The 23,257-nt window shown below is 30.7% G+C and overlaps 1 protein-coding gene across 2 annotated transcripts in view; it reads left to right on the top strand.

Moving 5' to 3' along the window:
* LOC134715865 (endophilin-A3-like) overlaps window positions 1–10,986 on the top strand; it is a 28,372-nt gene extending 17,386 nt beyond the window's left edge. Inside the window, exons 7-11 of one of the 2 annotated variants that reach the window (XM_063578387.1) lie at window positions 4,138–4,158; window positions 6,274–6,374; window positions 8,042–8,145; window positions 9,860–10,023; window positions 10,475–10,986. In XM_063578387.1, coding sequence (XP_063434457.1) covers window positions 4,138–4,158; window positions 6,274–6,374; window positions 8,042–8,145; window positions 9,860–10,023; window positions 10,475–10,671 — 587 coding nt within the window. In that variant the 3' untranslated portion in view covers window positions 10,672–10,986. The remainder of the gene's footprint in view (window positions 1–4,137; window positions 4,159–6,273; window positions 6,375–8,041; window positions 8,146–9,859; window positions 10,024–10,474) is intronic. The other variant, XM_063578388.1, reaches the window with a different exon arrangement.
* Window positions 10,987–23,257: the final 12,271 nt, after the last annotated feature.

Raw genomic sequence — 23,257 nt, 5'->3', positions numbered from 1 at the left:
TAACAAAAATATTCAGCAGAATTACAACTCTTATGTCCTTTTTACTCACTATAAAATGAAATTTTAATAGAAAATAACAATCTGCTTCTAAACATGATCATTGGTATATATGAAATCATTCCCCTGTGGGATTTGATTGAGATAAAACAGTAATAAAAAGGTTGATTAAAACTGTGCTTTAGGGTGGAGAATAAAGTGCCTGCCAGTTAATTTGAAATAAAGATGTTGCTATTATTTTTGAGTGAAGATATTTGTTTGTAGTAATGAACAGTGATACATGTACTGTCAAATTTTTACAAAAAGAAAACACAAGTATCACTGCTGATCAAGCTTTTGACCCATCTGATTTTATTAAAACATCAGAATGTTTATAAACAATAGCTTATATATGTTAATGTACTGTCTTGTCCATTTGACCAATCATTATCATCATGTATATTTGAAAATTTGTATTCAAATTTATTTTAAATGAGACCTTGTTGTCATAAACATTTGGAGTATGATTATAATACCACGACTCAGAAATCCACCAATCAAAATACTTGATTTGGTGTTTGGAGCACTTTTGTTATCATAACACTAAGTAAAGCTTATGAATTTAGTCCCAAGGCACTTGGTCTTAAACTTAACTCAGTACTAGGATTACAAATGTGTGCCTTAAACACCAAATACAGTATTTTGATAGGTTGATTTACCATTACACGTCTGAGTACCACCATCATACTCTAGAGTGTAATTACCAAGAGCGCACATCAAAGATATATATATATTCCCAATTTGCATAAACTAAATTAAGAGAATAACTGATATTTCATGTCAAATGACAAGGCAGTATGTTAGTCTTTGTCCAAAGAAATGCAGAGTGTGTTTTATAGATGTCAGATAGATATAAGCTTGTTAAATGCTTGAGATATCATTCAGTTAATAACCATAGAATATGTCATAGAGTTCAAAATATAGAGTTCATTTGATAGTTGTGAAAATTTATTCATAGTCATATCTCTCTTTTTGTGCTATTTTACTTCATACACTACATATTTGAGAAAAGAACATATTTGTACCTGTAAGCAAATTATTTTAGGAATAAAGCATTTTATAAATATAGAAAATGAGTATGAAAGGAATTTTTCACCAAATCTGATGGACTTTTAGTTATTTTGGAATGGAAAAAAACACCAGGAATGTATGTTTAGGAATAAAAGCTGTTCCATTTAAACCTTTATGGTGCCCAAGAAAGGCAATGTTGAAAATGAGATAATCAATATAGAGGCAATTTTAGAATTATTTACTTACTTTTTCACTGTATCATACAATGTTAGGCACCCACTCATAGTGAAGATTTTGAAGTACCTTACCTGGGTCCTTTGCATGTTTTATGGAACAGCCTTTATGCTAGAATATTATTTTAAGATATCATATGCTACAAATTGTCTATTTCCTGTTCAAATACAAGCAGACACAAAAAACACAAACAGAATTCAAGAAAGAACTAAAAATATTCTGTTAAATATAAAGCAGCTGAAATAGACAACTATCAATTATAGAGAAAGCTAGGGAGATATTCATTCTTGTTATGTCTTATAAATAACATAAGCATATTTGGACACGAAATGGTTTTAGTAACTTTCCTGACCATATTCATCAATGATATGAGACATTTTTTCTGTGTACCAATAACTTATAGTCCATTGTATAATACATGTCTCTTCTTCTTTCATGCTATTTCTTTCACTCAAGGAGAAGGTACTATTGATTTCAATGTATATTGCAAATGGTGGTCAGTCAGGCTTTCAGTACTATTTACAATCATATCAATAAGGGAATATTTTTTTCTTAATCATTTGCTGAAACTTGATTCATGCTTATTTTTTGCAACTTTATTCAAATTTACACACATAGTGCTAATTTTAATTTTTTTAGGGGGGGGGGGGATGTTTTATTTTCCTCCCTTGTTACACTCTCTGTAAATTTCAGAAGAAGAAAAAAGTGATAGTAGATTTTTCCATTTGTATCACTTTAAAAGAAATCACCAAAACCGTTTGGAATATCATCTTAAGACATGTAAATGAGTACAAAAGATAGATATTGAGAAAAACTCAAAAAATAGCAAACATCCTCATCAAAGCAAGATACTTACAACCACAAGATATGAATGGAAGGTTGTGAAAATCCCAAAAGGACTTGTAAATTTTGATTCCCAGAAAGATTGATTTGAAAGGTTTATTTTAGTGGTACATGGTGATTTTGTTTATTATTTGCTTGATTGTTGTTTTAGACAGATTAATATAGTCAACTGTGCTTAGTATTCGAACTGTTCATTAAGAAAAAACGTAGGAATGTAAAAGGTCTCAATTTATCTTTGAAATATATATATGAAATATATTTAACTTAAAAATGAAAACATAGTCATACATATCAGGTCATGTTTTTTTTTATAAGATTAAAGTCAGATATATGACCTTGAGATGTATCATTTTGGTAAATTTGTTTTGTTGGATTGCTGTCTCATCGACATCTTAGGACCTATCCTACATCTCTGTTTAAATCATTCTGCTAGTATTTTCTTTTTGGGCTCCATGGATGTTTTAATGGACAAAACAGCCATTTTAAAAAATAATTCAATTGATACAAGAATGAGTTGAATAATATATTTAATTAAAAGCTGATGGCAAGAGAGAAAAAAAAAGATATAGTTAAATTATCAACTTTTAACCAATCCATACCTCATTATGCTCCTATGCACAAATTTTTATGATCAGCAAATTTGGGTCCAAACCTTAAGTCAGAGCATTAATCCTCAACAGGAAAGAGTTACATATGGATTTCTCAACAGACAGTCACCCAGAATGCAACACATATTAGCTCCTACTTATGTGGACAGGGTATTAAAAAATGCTCAAAGCAAGTTTGATAAATATCATAGTCCTGATGAGTTCTGTAGCTTGATTTTTATCACATAAACATATAAAAAAAGGGTTAAATTTGAAAATAGATTTTAAACTTGTACTATTTAAAATCTTCCCTACATACACACCAGACAATACATGGACAAACCAACCGAAAATCAAATTGTCAGGTGAACAAAAAAATCTGAAAGAATTGTGCAAACTCACTTTGAATTAATGATGAGGAAAAATTTCTAAAAGTATAGAAACATTTAGACTTAAAAAAAATCAAAAAAATACAAAGTCCTTTTTATAATCAAAACTGTTAACTTTTAAAAAATCTGAGGTAAAATTTACTGCTAAAAAATCGTAAGGAAACTGCTAGAGCATATTATCAGTTCTAAACATAAATGGCCATTTTAGATAATTAATGTGGGATGTAAAGCAAAAGTTTTGAACAGTTTTAACACACTATTATATGTATCTTTCATATATTTGAAATTTCATAATTAGCATGTAGATATTTTAAAATAGCTTAAAGCTTAAATATATTTTGCACTATAATCATTTTGCCTTTTGTTTTCATTTTCCTATTCCATTTGTTCATTCTACAGTGTTATGATTCAATATTAAATACAATTCTGAAAAAATATAGAATATAAACAAAATTTGATGTTCCTATAATTTAAAATTTTCAGTGTTTTCTTGAATTGAATTCAAAATAAAGTTATATTTGTTATGATTGGGTTTATGCACTATCGTCCATGTATCTAAATATAACTTTTCAGAACCTTGCAATTGTTCCAAAATATCACGGAGATTTCGACTTGTATCAGTTTAATGCCTATTTATCAGAATGTAGTCCATAATGCTTATTTTTTAGGCATCTTAGTTTACATGTTATATTTCCAACATTTATTAGGGAAAAAAATACTGAAACCTTTTTAAAGTTATGGACAAATCTTCATGAACAAGACTTAAAACAACTCATACAAAAGTGGTTTAAATAAACCATCTTAGTTGAATATTTAATGTTTGTGTTTTGGACTATTGCAAAGTTTGAAAGTAGCAGAAGGGAGGGAATATTTGACATTGCTGACAATGAACATATAAAATTAAATCCTACAAGATTTGATTCTTACTGTTCTTATTGATGTTGCCTGTGGTTTTAGTGGTTGTAACATTAGGTACATAGCTCAAACTTATTAATTATTTCATATTAAATATAGTACATGTACCTCTTTACAAACAGAAACAACAAGCAAAGGCGCAGGTAGTATTAATGTTTTATTATATTAGAATGCTCTAATTAACCAGATAAATGAGTTACCTCCCCCTTGGAATAGAATATTTAATATTATGCTGTCAGTATCAAAATCATCAGCTTCAGTAAAAATTGCTTAAAGCATGAATATCTTATTGACTCTGCTTGAAATCTTCAGTTTTCTCCAAATCATTATCATATAACTGGAAGAACTGCAATAACAGTGAAAACATTGAAATAGGTATGCCAACACAAAGATTTGAAAAGCATATTTGAGATTTTGAAACAGAGAAATTTAAATATTTTAATGAGCGATCCAACACCAGGACAAACATTTCTGTCTAAGGTGTCAATCTTCTCATGTGATTTCCTTTGGTTACATGGAAATACAACTTACTAGTATTACAAAATATGTTCTAAAATTTAAAAAAGCAAAACATTACTGTATTTAAACCTATCAGTAGGATATTTGGAATACAAGGAATACAGCAATGACTTATCAGAATACATAGGATAGTATAGGATATAGGGAGCATGCAAAAGAAGATTTCGGTTCTAGGAAACACAAGAATAACATGGACCCTCTCAAATAACATGACTTATAAAATTTGTATGAAGTTGTACCATCAATAGCTGCTCAAAGGGAAATATTTTCCATAATCATTACCACATGTTGCTTAGTTTTAAACAGAAAATAGAGTTTGCTTGTATGTGTCTCTATTTTCCAAGAATATCATGCATCTGAAGTGGATTGTCTTAAGTTTTCAATGTTTAGTTATATTCATGTGTATAAAGATTACTCAATTTTGATACCCTCTTCCTAACTGAAAATGACACTATTATGTTCAAGACATATGATGTATACTGAAAAAGATAGGAAACATATTGTTATGAAGGACTTCCTCCCATTTGATATAAACCTAGAAGTGTTCACATATTCAAAAAAAAATTAAAAAATAAAAAGAGTTCTATTAGTTGTCAAACATCAAAAGTTTAGATATTCAACAAAGAGGTGATGTTTAAGAGCTGGAAAAAATATAGGAATTTGCGTGTATATTGTTTTTTATCAGCTAGATATTGCAATATGTGCATGCAATGTGCTTTATGTATTATGTGTATGTATGGCATGTCTGGTTATAGATATAGAGGTGTAGGGAAATACCCTGTTTCCATGGTAATTGTTGTGGTTAACAATGTTAAGTTGTTTGCATGAGGGATTAAAATATGAAAGCATTAATGATTATATGATTTTTACATTCCACATTTTTGAGTAATTACGCAGATAATATTGAGAAAAAAATAATTTTAGGAAAAACAAGTAGAGCACGATAAGAATATATTTTGAAACCGTAGAAGGAAATATTCACTATGGTTTGAAATTCAATCTGCTTTGCTAATAGAGACAAATATCAACATTTTAAAATTCCTCACCACACTATCATATTATCTATGTCATTCCTCGGTCATTCAAATTATGCAACAGTTATCAAAACTAGAGTGTGTCTTTCCTGACGAAATGGACCTTGTTTTGGCATGTAGTTTGATAGTCATGAGTTGGTGTCTTTTAATCACATCTACTTTTGAGAAAATTACAGCCCATGAACTTGAACTTTTGTATGAAATTTTTTTTTCTGGCTGTGATGGCATGCTTGAATTTTGGTTCATAGCTGAGTAATGATGCCTCAGATGATTGACTTTTCATTTTGTTATAGATGTTTTACCTTTGAATGAATTATGTCCCTTGTTAAAATCTAGTTTGATATTGTGGTATCAGTTGTTTTCCATAGGATCATATTGATTATTTCCTGAATTTGACTTATTTTTGATTGTTTACTGAAACATTTTTGTTTTATTAAAATATTATTTTGATAAATAGATTTATGCTGATTTTCTGATTTTTTATATAGTTGAGTTGGTACATTGTGATAATTAAAAACAAGAAACCATTCAAATTTTATTATCATACTAATAATTATCATTAGCCCTCATGAGCACCAACTAACAAAAGCTGGTTTTAGAAAATTTCTGGTGTATTAAGTTTTCTGTCTTGTTATTTCATAGGTTTATGTTAATTATATTTCCCTATAAACACTGATTCACCTAGTATTATATTATATTTTGCAGGATCTCAAGTTACAGACGAAGATCTAAGAGTAGCTGAAGAAAAGTTTGATGAATCAAAACAATTAGCAGAAACTGCAATGAATAACCTCTTAGAAAATGATGTAAGTCATTGTTACACACCAACAAAATATTCTTCATCAACTCATTTCTGACCTGTTGTCCTTCTTTTTATGCCCCATTTATGGGCATTATGTTTTCTGGTCTGTGCATCGTTCCATCAGTTTGCCCGTCCATTCGTCCCACTTCAGGTTAAAGTTTATGGTCGATGTAGTTTTTGATGAAGTTGAAGTCCAATCAATTTGAAACTTAGTAAACATGTTCCCTATGATATGATCTTTCTAATTTTAATGCCAAATTAGAGATTTTATTCCATTTTCATGGTCCACTGAACATAGCAAATGATGGTGCAGATGGGGCATCCGTGTACTTGGGACACATTCTTGTTTTAGGGAGTTTGTGTCATGATTATACATCTGTATGGCTGATTTTATATACACTGGTAAGGTTTAACAAGTTCTGCTCCACTTATGCCACCTGTTTGTGTTACTCCTATTAAATATGTCAATAATAAATATAGGAAGATGTGATATGAGTGCCAATGAGACAAACTCTTCAAGTAACAATTTATAAAAGTAAACCACTATAAGTTCACATCATGGGATTGGTAGTTGGCTCTTATATAAAGCTAAGAAATCTGAAAGTTTGTAAACCTATTGTCATGTAAATTTTTGACTGCATGAGAAATTTTGAAATTGAACAACGTTTCTTAGGAGAAGGATAGACAAGACTGTTACCAGTAAAACAACACAGACATTGAAGAAAAAAAATATCCAAAATAAAACACTGAAAACTTAAACTGGGGCAAAACTCCTTTAAACAAAACTATGGGTAATCTCCAGTGATAATGGAGGGATATATATATACTGCTTCATATGTGGTTCCCATTGTTTAGCTTATTGTAAGTACACATTCTGCATTATTAAAGTCATAGTGATATTTCAATTATGGAAGAATGGCAGGGTAGAATGTCTACTATGATTGGAACATATCTATGGTTATCTGTGAGACAGAAATTCCGTAAAGGTCAACCAACTCATGATGGCGCCTTTAAAACTTTTGAAGGAGTGACTTCAACTTTATCACTAGAAACCTTTGTTCAATAGCTTCTTTGTAAGCAGCAACCATTGATTAATGGAATTATGATAGGAAAGACAAGGTTTAAAAATATCTTCACAAATGGAAGATATACATTCCATATGCAGCCGCAGGTGCTGGTGGAATGATGCAACAAAGACATAGAGAGAGCTTACAGAGGCTTTGCCCGTTGTCCAATCCAATTCAATTTATTTGAATAAAATACTGTTCAAACTAAACTAAAGACATGGAAGGTTCACAATTTGAAAACTGAAATCATCTTTTTTTTTTAGTAAAATTATGTATTAAACTGACTCATTTCTAGGTGTCAGTCAATACTTCACCCATACTTAACTATACCTTAAGTATCCTTTATTTTTAAAAAGTTAATGAGTTAGATGAGTTCAATAAAGTAACCAATTTTATTCTTCATGACATATTAGGAGTTCTTAAATGAATTAAGTCTCATGTATATTATTGAAAAGAACAAATCTACACGAAGTGGGGCATAGAAATGCCAATCAAAAACATTCTGTAGTGCACATATAGTCTCATACACCAAAGTATGATAGCCTGTATTCACAACTCCTGACATATCAATGCTGAATTGTTAATAGTTTACTTTATTTTACAGGTAGAACATATATGCCAACTACAGTCATTTATAGAAGCTCAAGCTGAATACCATCGATCAGCCATGGAAACTTTACAGGCTCTAGTACAGACTTTAGAAGACAAGTAAATACCAATATTATTAGTTACACAGTGTGCAAATGTCCTAATACAGGAATTTATCGGGTCAATAGAATTCATATCGGGTGTAACAAATTTATCCTGATTTTGCTATCACACCACTTGCTTATGTTTTTTCCATTATTAACTCTGTATTAGCACACTGTGTAACAAATTTAACCTGATATAAAATATTCCCTGAGGGTGTTTCCAGCCTTTTTGTTTGATCTTAGTGTGTTTGCTGCATTTATTTTAAGCCGTTTGTCCATTATCTTTTCATCCGTCGTCTGCCCCAAAAGTTTTAGGCTTCCAGTCGCCATCTTGCAGACGTAAATATACAAAAGGGAAGCAACTCCGAATTTTTTTTTTAGTAAGTCAATGGTACAAGGGAAATAATTCCAATTGACTTGATAAAAAATTGTACTGACATTTATTAGGACAATATCAGCCAATCAAATTGCGAGAAATTACTCTAAATCAGGATAATGTATTTTATCGGTAATTCGTATATTTTCCCTTTGATCTTACTGCCTAATATTTTCAAGTATCAATGTACTGGCTGTTTCACTGAAAATATAAGGCAATACATTGTGTGAAGTCATAACATTGCGTGACGTCATAATTACTGATAAACAGAATAATAGGTAGTTTCGTTTTTGATAATGACTATATCATGTGGAATATCTTAACTCCCCCTATCGGGCTCGTCTAGAAATTCCACATGATATAGTCAGTATCAAAACCTCAACTACCTATTATTCTATATTTATTGATGCTCTTTGAGTGACTTTTTGGTTAAAAAAATTATTAAATCTACATTTAGATTTTGCAGACCCGCACTGCAAAACAGCTAATCTTGGTAGCAGTTTAAAAAAAAATGTATTACATATTGTAGTTGTATACAAACCAATTTATGTGTCACCTTCTAGTTGCAATTTATTTATTTAATTTGAATTTTATAAGGCTTTTAAGGTAGTATGGGAGTATAAAATAAAAATGGTAGAATTTGTTCATACTTTGCCAAAATGTAGTATTTGTTGATGGATGTTCAAAAATATAATAAAAATGATAGATTATCGCACATTTTCTCAAGCTACAGGTTGTATGGATTATACAGGATAAAAAACTGTTTTGTGATTAGAAACTTAACAAATGATAGAATTGTAAAATAAATTAGAAAAAGATAGCTCACACACAATGCGTTGAGAATATCAAAAGAAAAGATAGGGTCACCGTACGTTTTTTCTGTCTAAAATACAAAATAGGAAAATTCCATGTAGATTCCTTCAGAAAATGAACTGTTTTAAAGTTACCTCCTCTGAAAATGTCAATTAAAAAACATTAAAAAAATAAAAAATAATCTTCACTTGTAAAAATATTAATATTGATAAGTATTGTTCTTATAATTTAGTTCATTTAAATGAAAATTCACATATATATCTGCATTCCTGCATCAAATTTTGCTAACTTGATAGAAAATCTGGACTTTTTTTGCAATCCAAGATGACAAAAGACACCCATACCACTTTAAATTGTTGTTCTTTATTGAAACAAATATTTCCTAGCAAGAAACTTGTTTCTTTTGAGTACATAATTTTAATCATGATATTCTAGTTTCAAAACCCCAGTTTTTAAAACCATTCCTGATGAAAATTAAAATATAATTAATTTATCACAAGTTATGTATTTAGTTTATTAAACAAATGAGTTTTAATTGTAGGAGAGAAAATGCTGGAAACCGACCAAGAAGGGAACGAAAAATGCGACCAATTTCTGAAAGACGAAGCTCCTCTCCTGACCACTTTTATGAAGCAGCACCCAATGACCTAACAAACCATGGCAATGGTGGTTTTAATTATAACTCTTCTTCTAGTTTTAATTCGGGTAAGATAAAAAAATTATTAAAGAGTAATGGAGTTAACTGGGTTCAGTATACTGTAAACCAATTTATTTTTGCTGATACTTTATTTCACTTATAGCCCTTTCTAGTCAACCTCACAGCGATTTGATTTCGCAATTTTCTAAATTTTCTTTATGTAGTTCAATAAAAAAAGATCCAAGTTAGGTTTAGAGTATGGTAAAGCTTGAAGATTTTTAAAAGTCTTTGTAAATTTTGTATTTAGCTGAATGTTCCATTAGAATTCAGATAACCAAAAATCTGCTTTTACTTGAGTTTAAACATATAAAATATTATATTAAACAAAATATAGACTTTGCACAATATATTAATGGCATAAAACAGAGGATGTCCCAATCAGCTGCGGATATTTGAAAATGAGACTGCAATTTGTATATTATATACTGTTATATTAAGATATAAACATTATCTTTTTAGCACCAAAACCAGAAGCTTGTTGTGAAGCTTTATATGACTTTGAACCAGAGAACGAGGGAGAGCTGGGGTTCCAGGAGGGGGATAATATCAAGTTAATATCTCAAATTGATGAGAACTGGTATGAAGGATCTGTAAATGGAAGGACAGGATTTTTCCCTGTTAATTATGTCAAAGTTGTGGTGGATCTGCCTCATTAGAATAATCTCATTGCTGACTGTTTTCGTTGTTGGTTTTTTGTGTACTATGATTTGAGCTTCCAAATTTTATTGTTGACAAGTAATATTCTTAAATAGGATTAAAAAAAATTATTGTGGATAGCTAAGATTCTTAGATAATGATTTAAATTATTAAATGTATAAGGAGACAAATAGTGTAATGCAATAGTTATGCAAGAATGAAGTTGGTTTATTTTAATATACGTTGGAAGACATTTAGTTAGAACTCTATTATTTTAATTTAATATTTTAGTATATCATTGAATAGAACATTTTTATACGATTCAAAATTTTCGTCGTATATTGCTATCACGTTGGCGTCGTCGTCGTCGTCGTCGTCCGAATACTTTTAGTTTTCGCACTCTAACTTTAGTAAAAGTAAATAGAAATCTATGAAATTTTAACACAAGGTTTATGACCATAAAAGGAAGGCTGGTATTGATTTTGGGAGTTTTGGTCCCAACATTTTAGGAATTAGGGGCCAAAAAGGGCCCAAATAAGCATTTTCTTGGTTTTCGCACTATAACTTTAGTTTAAGTTAATAGAAATCTATGAAATTTTGACACAAGGTTTATAACCACAAAATAAAGGTTGGGATTGATTTTGGGAGTTTTATTTTCAACAGTTTAGGAATTAGGGCCCAAAAAAGGGCCCAAATAAGCATTATTCTTGGTTTTCGCACAATAACTTTAGTTAGAGTAAATAGAAATCAATGAAATTTAAACACAATGTTTATGACCACAAAAGGAAGGTTGGTATTGATTTTGGGAGTTTCGGTCCCAACAGTTTAGGAAAAAGGGGCCCAAAGGGTCCAAAATTCAACTTTGTTTGATTTCATAAAAATTGAATAATTGGGGTTCTTTAATATGCCGAATCTAACTGTGTATGTAGATTCTTAATTTTTGGTCCCGTTTTCAAATTGGTCTACATTAAGGTCCAAAGGGTCCAAAATTAAACTTAGTTTGATTTTAACAAAAATTGAAACCTTGGGGTTCTTTGATATGCTGAATCTAAAAATGTACTTAGATTTTTGATTATTGGCCCAGTTTTCAAGTTGGCCCAAATCAGGGTCCAAAATTAAACATTGTTTGATTTCATCAAAAATTGAATAATTGGGATTCTTTGATATGCCAAATCTAACTGTGTATGTAGATTCTTAATTTGTGGTCCAGTTTTAAAATTGGTCTAAATTAAAGTGAAAAGGGTCCAAAATTAAACTAAGTTTGATTTTAACAAAAATTAAATTCTTGGGCCTCTTTGATATGCTGAATCTAAACATGTACTTAGATTTTTGATTATGGGCCCAGTTTTCAAGTTGGTCCAAATCAGGATCTAAAATTATTATATTAATATTGTGCAATAGCAAGTCTTTTCAATTGCACAGTATTGTGCAATGGCAAGAAATATCTAATTTCACAATATTGTGAAATAGCAAATTTTTTTTTAATTAAGAGTTATCTTTCTTTGTCCAGTATAGTAAGCAAGAAATGTCTGCAAGAATTTTTTTTAATTGGAGTTATCTTTCTTTGTCCAGAATCAACTTAAATCTTTGTTATATACAATATACAATGTATATTCACTTTTTACTACCAACTGATAAATTTAAATAATCTTTACCATTCAGTGATAACAAGCAGTTTTTTTACATCATGTATTTAAATGAGTAGTAATTGTTGCAAACTCCATTAGAATATTTTAATTGAAATTAGTTTTGGAATAAGGGAAAGGGGGATGTGAATAAAAAATTGGGTTAAATTTTTCTCATTTGAAATTTCATAAATAAAAAGAAAATTTCTTCAAACATTTTTTTGAGAGGATTAATATTCAACAGCATAGTGAATTGCTCTAAGAGAAAACCAAAATTTTAAGTTCATTTGAATACATTCATTCTGTGTCAGAAACCTATGCTGTGTCAACTATTTAATCACAATCCAAATTTAGAGCGGAATCCAGCTTGAATGTTGTGTCCATACTTGCCCCAACCGTTCAGGGTTCAACCTCTGCGGTCGTATAAAGCTACGCCCTGCGGAGCATCTGGTTAATACATGAAAGGCATCATATATCAGTAAAGATATTGTCTATACATAATAACTCATGCATAAATTATACTTTCTAAGGAAAATATATTGGGAGTTTCACTGAAGACAATTACCAATTTTCAACACAATATTTTTATGAAAACAAGGGAGTTAACTTATATTTCATATAATAGCATTACTTAGAATCTGGAAAACTACAAAACAATGTAAAATTATTCATTTCCTTGGAGACTTTAAGAATTTTCTATGGAGTTCAGAAATTTAGTTTTTTTACTTTTCCCTCTAAATATAAACAGATAAAAGCTGAAAAGACAATGTACATTGTTTTGTTTGCATGTCTGTAAGTTATCCAATATTCTGCATCAAAACTTCTATGGTCGACAATAAAAAAACATTATTTGTTCTTTAAGGTGGCAAGTAAATATTTTATGTCTTCTTTTTTTTAAATTTTAATAATCATTTGTTTATGTTAGTTATGAATTTTTGAGATGTGTTTTTCATGTCAGCTTCTGTAATGCTTAAGCTTAATTTTTGCTTGAAATGGCATAAATGATTTGAATAATGTGTAGATTGAATTTAGATATAAACCAATTTGTATTTTTTTTTTCTTCTTCATAATTTTTAATCTTAGAAAGATCATTTTTTAAATCCGTGTGAAAAATGATGATTCTTTTAGAGTTACCACTACACATTGAAAACATATACACAATACCAAATGTTAAACCATACTGAAAAGATGGGACCAGTAGATATGATTAATGTTGTTGAACAGTTGTCCTTTTTTAAATTAGGAAACAAATTAATAAGTGTAAAAATTGTTGAATTTTGTCCTTTTAAAATTAGGAAAAAAAATAATTAATGTAAAAATTGTTGAATTTTTATGTAAATACTGTTAATTTTTATCAGATCATGACTTTATAAGTATGTATATATTTATATATATCGCTCTATTATCTTAATATACCTAGAAATACCAAAAATACCTCTGATGGAATTACTAAAAAGTAAGGTCAGGACTAAACAGAAAGTTCACATGCATTAGTCAACAAAGTTGTTTCAATGAAGTCATCTATAATAATTATTTTGAGGGAGTTAAGTTACATTTACAGTTTCTCCACTCTCAAACTAACGAAAAAATCCACTAAAACTCACAAAATTATTTCACCAGTTTAGGAAGACTTTATGTGATGTCATGAAACAGTTGCATACATGTACAGCCCTTTTGTTGCCATGACACTCACCAATTAAATAAGCCTCAACAAATTAGAAGACACAAACCTCATTGTCTTTTGAAGATCTTTTGTATTATTCTTTTTCTGAATTAAGAGATGTGACATATTTTTAAATAAACAGCAAACAAATGACACAAATGACAAAAATATAAATATTTAAACTATGTAGGTTATCCATCGATCTTTGATCTTATTCTTGATGTCTTTATGGGTTTGATAGATGGAAAAAGTCTCCTTTGTAAAGGGAGATAATTGAGGATTCTTTTTTAAGTAGACATTGTAAACTTGATGAAAATATCTAATGATTTTCATGTGGGAGTTTGTATATTTCTGTAGACAGGATTGTCTATAAATTAACAGCCTGGCTGTATCATAGAATACTAGATAATTATAATCACTTAGCTTTGCTATGTTTCTTGAGATTATGTGATGCTTAGAGCTTTTGTGCACATTGCCCAAACAAGTCCCAATAGCTTTAAGGCTTTTGTTACTGTTTTAGTAATTATCTGTATTTAGAATTTGAGTTGTATCTTTAAAATAATTTTACATCAATTGGTTAGCCTCAGAAATAGTTTGTTAATAAAACCCATGTTTGCTTAAGAACAAGTTGATTACATTTTCAGCAAAAAATTTTGATTTAAATTTTGCATAGGTATTATTAATGAGTTAAAAGTCCCTTGATGGTGTCATCAAGGATGCTATATTTTTAGACCAGAAGTCATTTTTTTATGCTTCAGTCCATTAGAATACCATATAAAATCCTGAAACAAAACATTCCTTACATTTAGTAGGCATTAAAGTATGTATAGATCTGAAATTTAAGAGATTAAGCCCATTACACTTCATAATTATATATGTTTATTACTTTCTTCACCCTCAATTACTTGTGTAATCTGCTGAAATTGTATACTTTGTAAAACACATCTTTTAAATTTACCCTATAGTTTGAGCTGATTTTATCTTTTTTCAAAGATATATTGTTATTTCACATTTTTGCAATATTTGTTTAGATGTAATATATAAATTCTTTATGGCATATTTTGTTTTATACAAATGTTTGATTGAATTCACCTGTAAAACTTATTAAATGATCATGCATATTCTTTCAACTTACTTTGTTTATTACAACATGTTGATTTTCTGAAACCATAGTAGTTAAACTGGTTAAAAATTGATCAACAAACCTACAACATAAAAGCAAAATGTGGTATACAAATAAAGTTAAGAGTAGTATATCGATGTTCAAAAGTCAGTAATTGATATGACTGCCAACAAGACAACTCTCCACCAGAGACCCATCTTTAGGTCACTGTACCGCCTTCCACAATGGGCAAATCCTATCCCTCACACAGTCAGTTATAAAAGCCCCTAAAATGACAACTGTGAAACATTTGAAATAAGAAAACTAAAAGCAGGATTTATGTACAAAACAATTAACAAAATACAAATATGATATACAGCAACAGGTGTATGAAACTATGGACACTTTCATCATTCTTGAGTTATGTCCTTTTATGAGCATCATCTGTTGCAATGGGGACACATTCTCCGTTTAATTTTATTAGTACTGGAGAAATGTGTGACAATTTATAAATATAAAAAAGAAGATGTAGTATTATTTCCAATGAGACAACTCTCCACAAGAGACCGACATGATACAGAAATTAACCACTATAAGATCATTTAAAGATCATTCAAAATATTGAAAAAATTTGTATTGTCCAACAGTAAGTACTTGCATGGTACAACTCAAAACTGAAGCTGCTGACCAATTATGACGCCATTATGTTCAAAATACATGAGAAATGTGTGAAAGAAAACATGTTTGACTAGCATAGTCTGATTAAGGAAATACAGTATAAACAGATGAATGCTAAATAGACACCACTTTCAGATACATTCGTGTGCACACAGCTCATTATTCTATTATGATATATTGGTGAATTTTGGTAAATTAATTTTAGGTGTTTGTTGTTATTCTGTGATGTACATGTTGAAATTTACTATTATACCATTTATCTATGCATTTCTCTGTCCTGAGTGTTGCTGCATGTTTTGTACTGTATTTCTGTCACATAATGTTGTTATTTTAGCAATATTTTTATGCCCCACATACGATAGTAGAGGGGCATTATGTTTTCTGGTCTGTTGGTTTGTTTGTTCGTTCGTTAGTTTGTTTGTCTGTACGTCCGTCTGTCCAATTGTCCGTCCGTCTGATCAATCGTCCCTCCGTTCGTCCCGCTTCAGGTTAAATTTTGGAACTTAGTACAAATGTTCCTTATGATATGATATTTATAATTTTAAAGCCAAATTAGACTTTTGACCCTAATTTCATGGTCCACTGAACATCGAAAATGATAGTGCAAGTTTCAGGTTAGAGTTTTTGGTCAAGGTAGTTTTTAATGAAGTTGAAGTCCAATCAACTTGAAACTTAGTAACACATGTACCTTTTGATATGATCTTTCTAATTTTAATTTCAAATTAAAGTTTTTACCCTCATTTCACGGTCCACTGAACATAGAAAATGATAGTGCGAGTGGGGCATCCGTGTACACATTCTTGTTAATATTGCAATATAAGTGGGAGGTTTTACTAACCATAAACGCAGGTTCAGTCTAGATTTTTCTCAAAATGTCCTGTGCCAAGTCAGGAATGTGGCAGTTTGTATCAAATAGTCCGTTTGTATATATGTTGGCATTGTTTTTCAAGCACTTCAGTGTATCTGTTGTTCTTTTCTCTTCTAGTTAATGTGTTTCCCTCAGTTTGGTTTCTGACCCGGATTTGTTTCCGTTAAATCGATTTATAATTATTGAACACCACAGCCTTACGTCAGCAGCAAAATTCTTGTATAAATAGATATTACTGTGCATATTGCTGTGTGTTTGTGTATTCTACATTGTCTAGAGGTATATTTGGAGAGTTAATATATCACAAAACAGGTTTAACCTGTCCCAAGTCAGGATACTCTGCCCTCAGTTATCTAGAGTGTTTTTATTTAAACTTAGTTCATTTATATGTTTCGGGAGACATGTCCATGTTCATAGCACTATTACCCAGGTGCCGGATTTTCTCACTGTGCTGAAGACTCATTATTGGCCTTCGGCTACTTTCTGATCATTGGTCGGGTTGTCTCTTTGACACATTCCCCATTTCCATTCTAATTTTAATTTGATATTTCCTGGCAAACAGAGCTGCTTGAGTGCTGACTTTGTTTTACATCTTAATTACCTGTTCTAGTATTTTTTCTTCGTCTTTTTAACTAATTAACCTTTACTGGTAAGTCTATTTTTGCTTATAATTTTCGGCTTGTCTGGGTACTTTTGCATCGCACCAATGTTTTGTTGTGGTGTGGTGATATTTTTTTTTATTCTTATCTTTCATTTTTGCTCATTTGCTTTGTCTTCATGTCATTTTTATTATGATTATAACACAATGTTGACTGCTCTTTTTTTTTTTAATCTAAACTGCTGGTGGACGTTTCGTCCCCGAGGGTATCACCAGCCCAGTAGTCAGCATTTCGGGGTTGACATGCACATCAATAATTTTTATAAATTTCCTGTAAAAAAAACTAAGGATTTTCTTATTCCAGGCATAGATTACCTTAGCTTTGGCACAAGGTTTTGGAATTTTGGATTATCAATGCACTTCAACTTTGTACTTGTTTGGCATTATAACGACTTTGATATGAGCGTTACTGGTGAGTCTTATGTAGACGAAACGCGCGTCTGGCGTACTAGATTATAATCCTGGTACCTTTGATAACTATTTACCTAATATGTCTGTTTGTTTTGTTCACACATTGCTGTCCAAATAATGGAATTTCATGCGGCTGTTTAGCTAGCAAAACAAGATTTAATTCACCTTAATCTACATAATGAAATGTCAGGAATATGATAGTCGTTTTCAATACGTTTGATGCGGTTGAAATTTTGATTTTGCCACTTGATAAAGAAATTTCCGATTTGAATTTTCCTTCGAGTTCGATATGTTTATTATTTTACATTTGGAATGTAATGTTTCAAAAGAAATATACAACATTGTTGTTTTCTCTGCTTTAGCCTTCTCTCTTTTACCACTTTAGACATTGACTTTCTTGTATTATTAGGCATTTCTTATTAAGGTTTATTATTGAAGTGTTTTTGTATTCTTGAATTCCATTTCTTGATTCCCGCTATTTATTTAAGTTAATATCATTAATTCGTATATTTTAACTAATTTGATTCGTTCAGGGGAAGTCGCATGTTAAACTATATTTTCGAAGGTAGATAAGAAAGAAAACGGCGGATAGCAAAAAGCATATTGCACGGTTATTTTTAGAATAGCTAAAACGTAAAATCACAAAAATACTGTGAAAATCAATTAGGAAAGTTCATAATCACATGGCGAAATCAAATAACAAAACACATAAAAAAACGAATGAACAAGCACTGTCATATTCATGACTTGGTACAGGCATTTTCAAATGTAGAAAATGGTGGATTGAACCTGGTTTTAAAAACCGACATATTTTGTGACTTCATGTGTTAAAAATTTCATTAAAAATATCTATGATCGAGTATTAGAAGATCAAAATTCTTCAAATAAATAAGATGTAAAAAAAAACAGTAAATGAAATAACAACTAATTAGTTGTTAATGTCTATGTATAGCTAGGAGACAATATGTTGTCTATTATACATTCCAACAAAATCAAATGACGATTTTGATACAAATATGGTCGGAAATTGATAATATAACAATTATAGCCTATTTATGGGGTCAATACAGGATATAGCGACCCAAAAGAAGTATATCGACCTCGGACTTCGTCCTCAGTCAATATACTTCTTTCAGGTCAATAATACCTTGTATCGATCTCATACAAAGGCTATAATTGTATAATTTTAATTTCATCCATTGATTTTGTTTTACTGAAATATGAATAAAACCCGATAAGGCATGCACGTATATTACAAAGCAGCCATGTCATTTATTAAGTGAGTACATTTTGAGAATCCTTATTTGATTGTTTTATCTGTGTCATGTTTTGATGGTAATACAAAATATTGTATAAACTAAATGCAAGAAAATACAATGCTCTTAAACATAACTTACAGGCAACTTTATGTTTAAAAACCCACCTTATCTGTGTAAAGGCCATCCTTCATTCTACTTTCCGACTACCATATAATAGAGCAAGTAAATGATGTTATAATGGAATTTTACCATTTTCATATGATGGTTCTACTCATTCTCAATCCCTTTTGTTACTTCTCAATTTGTCTTGTTTTCTCTTTCTCAAAGTTAAAAAGAATAGGTTTACATAGTATATTTTATTTACCATTACTTATTTAATGAAATTATTACACATAATAATTTTGCTTACAATATCTCTATTGTGGATTCATTTTTTTTGTGGGTACCAATGTATGTGGATTAAAGAAAAAAAGTATTTTGGTGGATACTTGATCCATACACATACAAGACCATCAAAACATTGCCCTTCGCTGATCATTTAAATTCTTGGTTCACGTACCACTGAAATCAACAAAAAATGGTCTCCCAAGAATAACGAAGAATCCACAGTATTTGGCTTATAGTATAATTCTTTCTTTTTTGAGGAGTGTGTCTTCGTATGTAATACAAATTCTATCTACAAAGTTATGAATACTAGACAAGCTGATATCAACAAGGAGATACTATTTAGAACAGAAACATAATGAATTCTTTTAAGATCAAACATATTTGAACATCATGAGACAATTGTACTGCAAGGGATGTGGATTCTTATACATTTTATATCATAAACAAAAGTTATTATCATTATTATACTTATATAAAAGGATACTGGTAAGCATTAACCTTTAAATAAAAAAATCATTAATATTCTTTCCAAATTCAAAACCTAAAATAAAGTGCTATGCTATTACATTTTAAATGTATTTCATGTTTGTATGTAAATAAATAACAATGATTTAACATTATTTGTTTTTTTTTAAAAACCCAATCAAAGTCATAAAAAACTATTATGAAGGTCAATGCAGTTATTGATTAATCAATAAGTTCATTCAAAATAGTAACTGAACTATAAAGTTGTATGCAAAACTAATTATCTAATCAAATCTACGCAGTGTATACAATTAATATTTGGTTTAACCTTGGGTAATTTTATAAAGAACTAACCTGATTAGCAAGAGAAAGAAATGGAGACAAAAAAAATCAAAACCAAGGTGTAAACAAAGACTAACAAAAACCAAAGGACACTTACATCAACAATTATGAATAATAATTAATCGATATAAGAACTAAAAATAGATATCTAAGATGATATTGATTTTTACTGTAAACAATAAACATTTCTAACATAAACATTGCTTAACAAAGATTTATAATAATCATGTTGGTTTTACAGGTATATTTAAACCTTGTGACTAAAGATGTAGTGTGTTATATAATGGTTGATATGGAAATGTGCCTCTTGTACGATATGTGAGGTAAGCTAAATGTATTTATTTTCTTATTTCGCTTAGCTTTAGTTTTTAATATTTGCTTTGCTTTTATTGTTACTTTTTGTGATTAGTTGCTTTTTGATTTAACAAGCATGCAGCTTACATTTTGTGTAGTTTATATTATCAACACAAGTATTGTTCAATAGCCTTTGGTACATAGGAAAAATTGCGACATATGTTTTCATATGTTTAACATATGTTTTTCATGTTTGAAAACATATGTAAACATATGTTTAGGCCCGACATGAAAACATATGTTTAGGCCCGACATGAAAACATATGAAAAACATATGTTTATAAAATCATATGAAAAACATATGTTTTTCATATGTTTTTTATAAACATATGTTTTTCATATGTTTTCATCCCAGACCTAAACATATGTTTTCATATGTTTGGCCTAAACATATGTTTTCATATGTTCGGCCCAAACATATGTTTTCATATGTTTTTATATTGGTTCTAAATATATATTTTTTTTATGGTTTTTTTTTTTTATTTTTCAAATGCATTTATTTTTTCCTGTACTGTATATGTATTTTTGTTTGGTTTGCTTTTAATGGTTTGAATTTTGTTGATGTTTTTCTTCTTCATCATCTTTTTTCTTCTGTCAGGAACTCATTTTGAGTGTAAATACTTCAATATGACTATTTGAATAACCCCAAATACTTGATTCCACAGAAAATACATGGCAAAATCAAAAGCTCTAACAAATAAAAAGCAACTGTATACATAAGCATTCCTTTATGCAGAAAAATAATTATCAGTCAGTGCTCCATAATTTGTATTGTATATCTAGTAAAACTTTTTTTTATTAAGTTGTTGTGCCTCTATTTTCATATTTTTGTCTCTTAGGTATACCCCATTTCTATTGTCTATGTTCTATTTTCATATTTTTGTCTCTTAGGCATACTTACTTACTTACTTACTTAATCCTGTTGCCCCTTGGTGGAGCATAGGCCACTAACGATATTTCTCCACCTTGTTCTGTTCTTTGCTAGCCTCTCCAGATCATGCCACTTGTACCCTTCTTTCTCCATCTCGGCTGCAACATTCCTTCTCCAGGTTTATCTTGGTCTGCCCCTGCTGCGCTTTCCTTGTGGGTTCCACTGTAAGGCTTGCCTTGTAATGTTAGTTTTTGGCTTCCTCAGTGTGTGTCCTATCCATCGCCATTTTCTCTTTTTTAACTCTTCATCAACTGGGGATTGGTTGGTCTTTTCCCAAAGATCTTTGTTTGATATTTTCTCAGGCCATCTGATGTTAAGGATGCGCCTGAGGCAGTTGTTAATGAAGACTTGAAGTTTATGAAGCAGGTTTTTTGTTGTTTTCCAAGTCTCAGCTCCATATAAGAGAATGGTTTTTACGTTTGAATTGAACAAGCTTATTTTGGTCTTAAGTGTGATATTTCGTGCTTTCCAGATTGACCCCATCATGTTAAATGCAGTTCTGGCTTTGCCAATTCTGATCTTTACATCTTTATCTGAGCCGCCAAGATTGTCCACTACGCTTCCAAGGTATGTAAAGGATTCCACTTCTTCTAATGCTTGGGTGTTAACCATCAGACTGGCTTGGGACTTTGTGTTTGACTTTAACACTTTGGTCTTGTTTTGATTGATGGAAAGGCCCGTTTCTGCTGCTCTCTTTTCAACCTGCTCTAGTTTGTCCTGCATTTGTTGGTGGTTGTGAGATAGCAATGCAATGTCATCGGCAAAGTCTAGGTCATCCAGCTGAGTGAACATGGTCCATTGGATGCCATTTCGTCTGCCATCTGTGGCTTGCTTCATGATCCAATCAACTGCCAGGAGGAATAGCATAGGTGAAAGTAGACAGCCTTGTCTTACCCCAGTTGTTATATCAAAGGCCTCTGTTAATTGACCTTCATGTATAACCTTACTCTGCATTCCTGTATAGGTGTTTCTGATGATGGTAATAAATTTTTCAGGAATGCCATAGTGTCTCATCAACTGCCACAACACATCTCTATCTAAGCTGTCAAAGGCTTTGGCAAAGTCGACAAAAACAGAATAGAGTGATGAATTGAACTCTTGTGATTGTTCGAGGATGATACGTAAGGTTGCTATTTGGTCTGCACATGATCGGTTTTGTCTAAATCCAGCTTGGTTGTCACGAAGCTTTTCATCTATTGCATTTTTGAGTCGGTCTAACATAACTCTATTTAAAACTTTCCCTGGAACTGATAGTAGCATTATTCCTCTATAGTTGTCACAAATGCTTAAATTGCCCTTCTTTGGAAGCTTTACCATGTGTCCTTCTTTCCATTCTAGCGGGACCTCTTCTTCTTCCCAGATCTTTCCAAATAGCTCATATAGCATTTCAGTTGCTGTTTCAATGTCTGCTTTCAGAGCTTCTGCAGGTATGTTGTCAGGACCTGGAGCTTTGTTGATCTTTAGCATTTTTATGGCTTTCTTTATTTCTCCTGTTGATGGTCTTTTACAGTCTACTGCCAAAAGCTCTTCCGAGGGTGGGATGTCAGCTTTTCTTACAGGCATACCCCATTTTTATTGTCTATGTCCTATTTTCATATTTTTGTCTCATAGGCATACCCCATTTCTATTGTCTATGTTATATTTTCATATGTTTGTCTCTTTGACATATCCCATTTCTATTGTCTATATTCTATTTTCATAGTTTTGTCTCTTTGACATCATCCATTCTATGTTTGCCTCTTTGACATACCCTAATTCTATTGTCTATATTCTATTTTCATCTCTATGAAATTCCAAATTTTAAGTGTCTATATTCTATTTTCATATGTTTGTCTCTATGACATACACGATTTCTATTGTTGA

The sequence above is a fragment of the Mytilus trossulus genome, chromosome 4 (assembly GCF_036588685.1).
Source record: "Mytilus trossulus isolate FHL-02 chromosome 4, PNRI_Mtr1.1.1.hap1, whole genome shotgun sequence".
Taxonomy (NCBI): Eukaryota; Metazoa; Mollusca; class Bivalvia; order Mytilida; family Mytilidae; genus Mytilus; species Mytilus trossulus.
This window is presented reverse-complemented; position numbering and strand designations above follow the sequence as displayed.